The sequence below is a fragment of the Egretta garzetta genome, unplaced genomic scaffold, assembly GCF_000687185.1.
Source record: "Egretta garzetta isolate BGI_Z169 unplaced genomic scaffold, ASM68718v1 scaffold215, whole genome shotgun sequence".
Taxonomy (NCBI): domain Eukaryota; kingdom Metazoa; phylum Chordata; class Aves; order Pelecaniformes; family Ardeidae; genus Egretta; species Egretta garzetta.
In genome coordinates, this window is record NW_009259719.1 from 155,497 (window position 1) to 165,849 (window position 10,353).

The 10,353-nt window shown below is 42.8% G+C and overlaps 1 protein-coding gene across 5 annotated transcripts in view; it reads right to left on the bottom strand.

The window, feature by feature from the left end:
• SLC6A6 (solute carrier family 6 member 6) overlaps positions 1-10,353 on the bottom strand; it is a 118,866-nt gene that overhangs the window by 18,868 nt on the left and 89,645 nt on the right. For all 5 annotated transcript variants that reach the window (XM_035894808.1, XM_035894806.1, XM_035894807.1 and 2 more), the window contains 2 exons: positions 5,215-5,347; positions 1,723-1,857 (listed from right to left, as the gene is read on the bottom strand). In XM_035894808.1, coding sequence (XP_035750701.1) covers positions 1,723-1,857; positions 5,215-5,347 — 268 coding nt within the window. The remainder of the gene's footprint in view (positions 1-1,722; positions 1,858-5,214; positions 5,348-10,353) is intronic.

Sequence of the window (10,353 nt, forward strand, 5' to 3'; positions counted from 1 at the left end):
GAAAGAAAATTGTTAGCGTCAGAGCCTACAAGAACATTTTCTCTTCAACAGTTCCTGTATCCCCTCCCCAGAGAAGCTCAGTATTTCTAGTTTCTGAGTCATTCAGCTGATCCTTCCTGTTGGCGCAACAATAAATGTGTTTCAGCACAATAGGAAATGCAGAAGTATTTATAACATTGCTCATTTCTGTTGTAACTCATTTCAGTTAGAACCAGCCGACAGAGCCACTCAATTGAGGATGTGAAAAGCTTGAGAAACAGGTTTGTGTATTTGCTTTGTTTGTTTTTCCAGCTTTCTGGTTGTTTTTGTATCTGTTCAAATGGAAGAGAAAAAGCCACAGGGGTGGGGGGAAAACAAGCAAAACACAATGCACTTTATAAGATACGTATCTGATCTTGGTCTCATGATTCTTTCTCCTGATTACATTAAAAAAACATATACAGAGTGAAATAACAGTATGCTATCAACCTCACAGTTAGTAAATACGTAGCAAGCTATCAAAATGCATCCACTGAATCCCATCTGTTCACTTTTTTCTGCTAATGCAAGTATGCTAACGCCAGCAAAAACCACCAAGGAGTCCGAGTGAGTGCGAATTAAGACTGTAGACCATTACCTCCACCCTCCCACCATCACTTCCCAGCACCTTGCTGACTGGTGTCTCCTTGAGATGATGCTTTTCCTAGACCGTGGGAGGGGGCCTGCCAGCTTGCATGAACCTCTTCTACATTACTGGCTGATGCTCTGGGCTAACAGTAGATCATAAAAATTATAGAGTCCCATAAAAGAAGATTCATTCATAAAATGTAATGTCTCCTGTGAAGAGTGTGTCTTGGATAAAGAGGGCAAGACTAGAGAATGAACCAAATTTCCACAACGTTTCTTTCAATTACACTTTTCCTCCTTCAGTTATTTAGCTACCATTGGAGTTTTATTTTAACCAAATACTCATAAGAAAGAAATAGCAAAGACAGACATTATTCCCTCGCACTGTGACCAACATTTTGTTATCTTCAAAGATCCCTTGGGGTTTTTTGGGGGGGGTTATTGCATTTTTCTTGCATTTCTCATGTGATCACTATTGGCCGAAACGATGCTGGTCTGCTCAAGTGTCACATATTTGCACTCTGTGAGCACAGACAGGAATATTTGTCTAATCACAGCCTACACAGAAAGAGTAAGCCTAGCTTCGGGCTAAGTGAATGGCAGTTCCTGTACCTCAGAAAGCATTTTACTCCACCCTTGCACAGGTTTTCATTCTTACATTATTTCATTCACCTCTTTCCCAAACTCCTCCTACTGAGCAGCAGGAGCTTAGTGACACTGGTACTCACAGTTGTCGCTTGCTGTTCCATCTGTGAAGCTCACGTGTCTCTCCTTTGAAACTAAAGACTATCCTCATTAAAAAAATGCATCTCCCTTACCTTACCAACAAGAAAGCTGAGATTGTATAACGGGACAGAGTCTACAGCCTCAGAGTCCTTTGACACAAAAAAAAAAATACACACGCATACACACACATGGAAAGAAGCATTAACGCATATAACAGTGACCTTCTCAAGCAGATCTCTGGAAAATATAACCCAGCATTAATGTTCATGCTATATTTGGACCTCTAAAGACTGTGGAAAAAAAATCTATTGCCATTACATCACCATCATCACCCTCCACCATCCTCCTTTGCATAGGAAATCATCCCGCTCCCCACTCCCAGTTCTGTACCTGTGGGTCAGCTAACCGTGAGATATCAGGATAAAGATAAAACTTGATGCCTTCTGCGGCTCCAGGCAGGGTCACACCACGGATGAGCAGAACAAGGAGCATGATGAATGGGAATGTGGCAGTGATGTACACTACCTGGCAATAAAAAAAAAAAAAAAAGGAAAAAAAAAAAGCTATGTTTAATCCATGGCAGTCAATGCTACATCTCCAAAATCAAGAGAAATCCAACTTCAAAGCCCTCTCACACCTAAAAAGGACCTGACCTGAGTTTTCTGTGTCTACTTTTACTTTAATGGTCTTTACCATCTTACTGCTTTAGGCCTGGAGGCAATGCAGGTTCACTAATCTCTCCAGAGCCCCCCAGACAGTGGTCACATCACTCAGGCAGAGAACACGCAGGATTTTATACAACTCATGACTTCTGTTAGAAATTCTGCCTTTGCCCTGTTTGCCCTCCTCACATGACAAGTGAACCTTTGACAGGGAAGCTGAAGAGATTCCCTCGGTGAGGGTGCCTAAAGCATTACGTCATTCTTTATTTGAAATAAAAAAATTGCAAACTGTTTTGCAAACTCTGCTGCTACCTCTAACTTTGCTGTGCAGCCTCACTACTACTCTTACAGGCAACTTCACGAGGCCCTTCTTTTGGAGATTAAGGTAATTTGGTCCATGCTTTTGTGTCTCCCTTCCCATTGCCTTGAACGCATGGAGCCCTTCAGGTTGGCATCAGCCTCAACACTGGTAATTTCCAGTCCCATAACTTCATTCTTGCCCTTGCTGCCTATTCAGCAACATCATTATTGGAAACTAAGGCTCTATTCAACCAGTTTTGAGAATATGTCTTCATTATCTTTAACCTTTATTCCCAGTCTTTTCGAATAACAGCCTACTTCTTCTCTTCTTGTTATCTTCTCATTCATTTGATGAAAGAGCCCTTTGCTTTAATCTCCAGTGCGAGGGTTAATTGAGCTTGCATTTGGACAGTTCTATCTTTAGACCCACGCTTTTTGACCTCAAACATTTTGTTTTCTTTGCTCATCAGTGCTTTCTCTCATTTTTTATATAACCATTGTGTTACAGTCAAGAATCACTACTGTCCAAGAAAGGGCATTTTTCATGGAGTCAGATGATTCCCCCAGGTAATTACAGTTTGCTGCCACGAGTTAAAATGTATTTTTATTTTCCAGAATTTGTTTAACTACAGCAAAGCTCCCGGGATGTACCATTTTTCTTCTTAAGTGTGTCCCCTGAGAATAACGAGCAGAACTCAAAGCCTGCATTGCCATAATAATTCATGGAGATGGACTGGTTTCATAAAATGAAAGGAAACCTTTTCATATACGTCCTTTCTAATTCTCTCCTTGAATTTTCTGTATATTTTCCACTGACAATATATATTACACACCAAAACTTGAAGGATAAAAGGGGGGGGTTCTGTGTTTTCTAATTTTTTTAAATATAAGCCAGCCCTATGAAAAACCAAAGTTTTTTTACAGGAAAGACATTCTTGGATTTGCAGGAACTAAATAAACAACACTCACAAAGCGGCCTTTGCACTGCAGGTAAGGATTCTCTCATAACCCTGAAGGAATTTTTAATATCAAGCACATTATCCAAAGCATAAGCACAACTATTAATCTTCCTGATGATTTCATGTCTATTTGTCCAATACGCTACTATGAGATTTAAAAACGATGGGTTTTTTTCTTTCCTCTCTCCAAAGAGCCATTAACACGCTGGAAAGCAGGGAAGTGCTATAAACAACCATCGACTAAAGTAAACTAGACTTCTCAGATAATTCAAGTCTTCCATTAGAGTTTACAGTTTACTTTTGTTTGACCCCAAAGTTAATGGAGTCAACCAGAGATTTTCCAATGGTTTTGTTGGGCTTTGGCTCCTCACCCACATGAGCTCAGATGTGGCGGAGAGGAGGCAGAGAAATCCTACCAACTGCCTTGTCTTAGAAATGAGATCATCTTGCTGGATTTCCAGAAAATACAAATTCTTAAGAGAACTGATTTTAACAGACCTGTTTTCAACCTCTTACCTTCACAGGGGTTTGCAAGAGGCAGCTTGGAGAAATCTCTCAGAGCTACCATAACCTTTACCAAGCAGACACCAGGCTGGCCCAAAGTACTGCAGAAATGTGAGCTTTCACTTGGCTACTGCAGCAGATTTATTGTGTTCACCTTTACTATAAAACTTACACAATCACCTCATTGGGTCACATCAATCAGAGGGAACAGAGAAGCAAACATTTTTCTCAACGTATGCTTTAGAGGTGTGGAAGCTGTTCTTCGGGGCAAAGCTGGCAGGAATCCAGGGTAAGGCACCAGCGTGATTTTAATGAGGCTCCATGATAAATATCACAGAAAGCAAGACAGAAACGATAGTAAAGCAAGTAGTTTTGTCAACAGTGGAACTAATGAGGTCTGGTCTCCTATGGAGTTTTGTCTCCTGGCTGATTCTGCAGTGGGTAACAAGGTAAAACTGCTAAATGATGCTGCTTCTGCAATTGAGGCATTTGCAATTGCTCGCTCTTCCTGACTTCTCTGGGGGCTGATAAAAGGTGGGTTCACATTTTGGCCTTTCTTTCAGGTGGGACACTAATGGGGTCGCTCCCTTCCACCCGGTTGCCAAGAAATGTGTGGGACCTTAGTATCTTGGGACCTCTGTTAGATTTGTCTGAAGTGCTGCCTCAACTCACAGGTTTGAAAGCTAAGAGCCACACATATGCAATGGCTTCAAAAGCCTTTTCTCATGAAACTAGGTGTAAACCCGTAACTGTATGCAAGGGGCAATAATATCATGCTTCATGCTGTTAAGTGATTGACCAAGATTTGCTCTAATTTGTTTTTTGCACTGGAGTAGGATGCGGTTCAGGAATGATTTAACTGTTATCCTTTAGAGAAAAACATGATTCTGAAGAGCACATGATGAGACTAAAAACACAAACTATCCAGGATCTCCATTAGGGAGAGTGCTTCTAAACATACCTAGAGTTTAGTCTCCTATGTCTGCACAGAGCTCTTCTGTAAGTGAGTGGCATTTCAAAAATGCTATGCATCCAGCCGTTTCCACTGACTTAAAACATCCCTACCACAGCTATGTTAACATCCACCCCGCTGCACTGAGGGTGAACTTGGCTGGCGTGAGAGCACGGACAGGGAGTGCACAGCATCACATATCACAAGCCTAAGACCTTCCATGTTCATGACATGCATCAGTGGGACGCTCGTCCTCAGAGAGGCAAAGTGGTACTCGAACCGTGCTTGTATCCCCATCTTGATGCCATTCCAGTAATGGCTACTTGACTCACAGGCATTTTGGGCACTGGCAATGACTTCCTGAAGTCAGCTGGATCTGAGTCCCTCTTTTATTCAGTGCAAAAATACATATTTATCAAGGAAATGGTGAATAGCGTTAAGAACAGCATTATTTAGTATTCCTAACATCTGCTAACTGCAAAAAAAAGGGTAAAAGACCACTTACTTTCCCAGTGGATTTGACTCCTTTCCATATGCAGAAGAAACATATCACCCAGACGAGGAGAAGACACAGTGCTAGATCCCACTTGATAATACCAATGTCTTCAATTCCTGATGACAAGCTCAGTACATTCCGCCTGAATATTTGAAAGGAAACAAAAAAAGAGAGAAATGCAGGAGCTCAGTTGATGCAGGGTCTGGTTGTGATGTCTGAGAGTATGCGGTGGTGTGGAGGGCAGCAGATGCATGGGCAGATCCCCTTCCTTTGAACACTGCTTGAGAAGTCAGCATGGCTTATGTGAGCAAAGCTGAGCTCTGCAGCCCTACACCTTCCCTAGGTTTGTGGGACTCCTCTGTTCAGTATATTGCTCAGCATTTCATTTTAAGCTCTTTTTAGCAGCCCATGACCACCTGAGTACGAGATAAGGAAGTATGCTCAAAGCACTGCGGCTTTTTGCTCCCTTGAAGACACAAGACCAGCTTGCCCTGGCACTGCCACAAACCCTGGCTTTGAACGTCTCCATCCTGGACACTTGCAACTGGCCTGCATCCATGTGTTTCTCCTCCTTTTCAGTTCATTAGCAAGACTGCTGCAAGGAGGAAAGGGAAAAGGCAACGCAGGAAACCACCATGCTGCGTGGCTTTGCTGGAGAAAGGCTGGAGCCGTTATGCGTTCTCCCTCTGGAGCCCCCCTCACACAAACACTGCCTGGACGCGCCACTGCCTGCCCTCAGCACCACCACCACCAGGGTCATGTTTAGCTAACTCCAGGTATTTGGTAAACTTTATTCTGTCACTTAGGTTAATAAATAAAACAAGAGATTCCTCCCATAAGCTGGGTCTTAAGGGAGCAACATGCGACCATCAAAATACTCTGGTCCTGAGGGGAAAAATTCATTAAGTCTTCTCTCTTTTGGTAATTGCCATGGGTCATTGTTAGATACTGATGAAAACTATTCTTTTTTACTTTCGTGCAACATACACTGTCCTCACACGTTGGAAAGACCTCGTCATACCTGATACTTACTTCATTTGTCAAATACGTGTGAAAGAACAAACTGTTTCTTACTGTTCACTTAGCTAAAACTCCTCTACTAAACTCTGAAGAGTTTCTGCAAGGTTTTTCTAAGTTGAGGAGAATTTTGACCTCAATCACAGCAGAAATGCCTTGCTCTGAGACTAGAGAAATGACTTTGCTACCTAACAAACTGTTAATTAAATTTTATTTTCAGACAACTACAAAAATCAGCCGCGTTCCTTTGCCTAAGTCACGGCAAGCTGAGACCGCAGCAGCCTGGGGTGCCGTACCGGGGTCTGTCCCACAAGTGTGGCGTGCACAGCTTTGCGTGCAGATCCAGTACAAGACAAACCACTGTGGTTTGTTTTTCCCTGAATTAATTAAACTTCCTCTTTTTTTTTTTTTTTTGCTACTACCAAGGAAATAATAGCAAATGAAGTCACCGATGGAAAATTTGCAATTAGTTTTTGGAAAAAAAAAACCTGGATTGACCAGTTTAATAGGACTCAAACCCTCATCCATCTGTTTTGTGTCTCTGTTTGCCAAATTCACTCGGATTACCTGTGTGAATGTGTTCTCACACCAAATGCTTTATTCTCTCTGAACGCGTGTGTATTTTGTTATGGAAAAGGACTAATGGCACCAGACAGGGTAAGTCTGCCCTAATCAGCACAGCTATTCAGCAGTTACAAGAAACCCCTCGGTAATGAATATTTGGCATAAAGTTGCAGTCCGGGTTCACCTGAGCCTAAAGAAACCAGGGAAAAACCTGCTGTGCGTATACAAAAAAATAAAATACATTTATAAGACGACAAAATTCAGCTGCAACCTTCTGTGGCTTTTTTAAAAATAAATGGCAATTTTCCAATCTAAGGGGCAGTTCATATTAAAAAGGCAACCTATAGAGCTAGCTCTCAGGAAGCCATGAATAATGAACTGTAAATGTGGTTTGGAGTAGGGAGCACTATTAATGCGTTCAGCTAAGGCTTCTGTGCTTTTTGTTAGGGAACTAAAAGCAAATGGTCATCTCACCCAGTTTGCCCCAGCAACCCTTTCAAGCTTTTCTGGAGGGCAACCCAGTGGGTTACTGAGAGCCAGAGACATTACTTTTGGTGGGGCAGCAAGCGCAGTAAGTGATGTGCTGGCCTTCTCTGTCCCGGGTTATCTCATCTCACAAACGAGCAACAACCTCAAGGAATCCACTCAGAATTACCAGCGGAGCCTCAGCATTAAAATTGTTTCATGAAATCTAACTCAATGTAGTTTTGCAGCAGAAGCACTCAACCTGGATGTGCGATATCCTGCAAATTCAAGCTCAGGAAGGAGCACGAGCCAGGCTATGATGCCAGCTCTTCAGTTTTGTTACACAACCCACTGCTGCTTAGATTCAGCCAAGCCCACTCAACTAACTTCATGCCATTTATGCATGAAGTTGTTACTGATTCTAATTTATAGCCTTGATCCTGTCATTAACTGTCACTCATATATAATCAATGGGACAACAGGCTGGGGCCGAGTTTGGTGTAAACATGAGTTCTTGAACCTTGTTCATACACGAGTAAGTTCTAATGATGTGCAATATGGAAATGTAATAGGAGCTGTAACTGGCTCTAGAGCATAAACAAAAATAAAATGAGGAGAGTTATGCAATTCTTGAAGGATATTCCAGCTTGTTAATCAACTGAATGCAGACAGGACCTTTCTATCAGGGAAGGTGAAGCACCTTTTTATGTTGCATGGACAAGAATAGCTAACACTGAAGCAGTTGTACCAGAAGACAGAATATACCAAAAGGAGAATACAAAACAATTTTTAAAACTCTCAAGTTTGCCCCCAAAGGCAGAGACAGCTGCCCTAGATTTTGTTTAGTTTTTGTGTTGCTCCCTTTGGGATTACATGCCATTAGCATGTGATGGTCTTTCTTGGGATTTGGACGAAGAAAGTCTGCTGATTACCAAATATTTATAAACACTTGGCCAGCACCAGACAATCAGCGGGTTTGTTCAACTATAATTACCCCATAACACTTATCCCTTATGTATTAACACGTGTGTAAGCCTTGAAGGTTTTGGACTTTAAAATAAAATCTTCAGAAATAAGACCTGAAGCATGTGATGCCAAGAGGTAAGTCTCCTGATACAAAGCCAGATTTGCTTAACCCCCTTTTATTGCTGCTCAAGCAAGCATGTGATTTGCACAGAACATTAATTCAAATGAACTGACATGTCAGGCTGCGGTATACGTCCAGCCAGGCTGAGAAGGACACGTGTTATTCAGTGCAAAGAGGTTAATGCATCAATGTGGTCAATTCTATCTGGGCAGCATTAGTTTTACAAAGCAATACTGATGAGGACACTACATAAATGTCCCACAATAAAAATGGCATTGGGTTTCAGAAACCAAATACTCACAAACGCCTGAATTAAATCAGAATTAATTGTGCCACAAAGCAGATGGATGTCTTCAGTTAAAGACTATTTATTGACCTGTCCTTTCACTGTGGGTAGCTGGCTGCCTGGCAGCTGGCGTTGTCTATGATGGCAAAGTACCTGAAAGTTCCTGAAATTATTTTTAATTTTAGAACTATAAAGAATAGTAGCATGGCTGGGGAAAAACTGAGGATACTGAATGCTTGCACCATGTAAAAGCTACGTTACTTTAATTATAACAGTGTGGCGTGATCTCTGTCCTTGCTTTAAGATACCAGTAGTTGTTTATGCAGAGAGAACAGCTATTTTTAATACTTCTGTGAGTGCCATGAGTCCCGAAGGCAGATTGGTCTGTTAAGGGCAGTTTCGCTCCTGATGAAACAGCGAGCTATGGACAGTATGTCTGTATCAGTAGGATCACGGAGCCAAACTCCTCCCTAGCATGACTCCAGGGAAGAGTTCAGCTCACGATGTTTAAAACTGTTATTTCAGGACAAAAGTTAAAGTAGCTGCAAAGTGCAAGGAGAGCTGCCTCCATGGGCGCTCATCGCTGAGCAACCTTTGCTCCGGCGGTGCCACAGAAACAGTGAGGGGAAGGCGGAGGGAAGGGGAAAGCGCTGTGAGGATCAAGGATTTGCCCTCCAGCCTTGGCCACCTCCAGCCTGACTACATCTGTCAGGCTGTGTCTACAGAAGGATTTAGTTCAGCTTGCAGGGGAGTTTTGAGGACAGAAACTTGGGATTTTTTAGAGGAAACCTAACTAAAAGCTCCACCCCTAATGTGCTCCCATGGGGACATCATTACCCCAACCCGCGGACAGGCTGCCCTGCCAAAAGGCCCTTCACCATGTACCTGCTGTGTCATTACCCATGGAAAGCTTTGGTGTCCCCCAAGGTCCTGCAGCCCCCACTCTTTCTTTTACAACCCGTCTTCCAAATCCCAGCCCTATTTCCTTCTGCTATGGTATCTTCAGTCTCCTGAAGTGGACATGCCACCTGGGGCCCCAGGGAGACAACCTGGCTCATAAATCTGTGCATTACAGAAATAGAAGCTTCTGGAGCAGCAGGACAACCCTGTGGCCACATCAGGAGGCTGCTAAGCTCATGGTTGCCCCCCCAGGTACAAGAGGACCTGAGATCAAAATTACTGCACAAAATCGAAGATGAACATGGTGCTTTTGAAGTCCTGGGAGAGCAACTCTATTTCAGGGGCAGCACTGTGGACCTGCCCTTCTTAGGGAGGCCTTGAGGAGACATTTGAACACCCTACCGAGCCAGCCACTCATTTGGATTCAAGGCCCTCAGTCCCAAAGTCATTGTGAGGGAGTCCAAAGGAGCGAGAGTTGCTTCTTCTGCTGCAACCTTGCCTCTAAGTTCCCCTAAAATATCCAAAGATACCATTTAATGAACCTTTTACAACTCCCTCCGTATTTACAAGGGAGGAAGTCACTTGGGGAAGTATCTGTTGCTCACCATGGAAATGCAGGGTTCACGGCACAATGAAAACACCTGCCCTTACAGCCTGCACCCCGTCTCTCACACCGGTCACTGGTGCCTCTTGACAAACTGCTCATCTGAGATCCAATCTGCCCTTTGTGTTTTGGCTCTTGTGTTACAAGTTTTAGCGCAGTTCATAAGAGTATTTTTTTCTAAACTTAACACATGCCAAATATATTTTGCATGAACATCATTCCTGC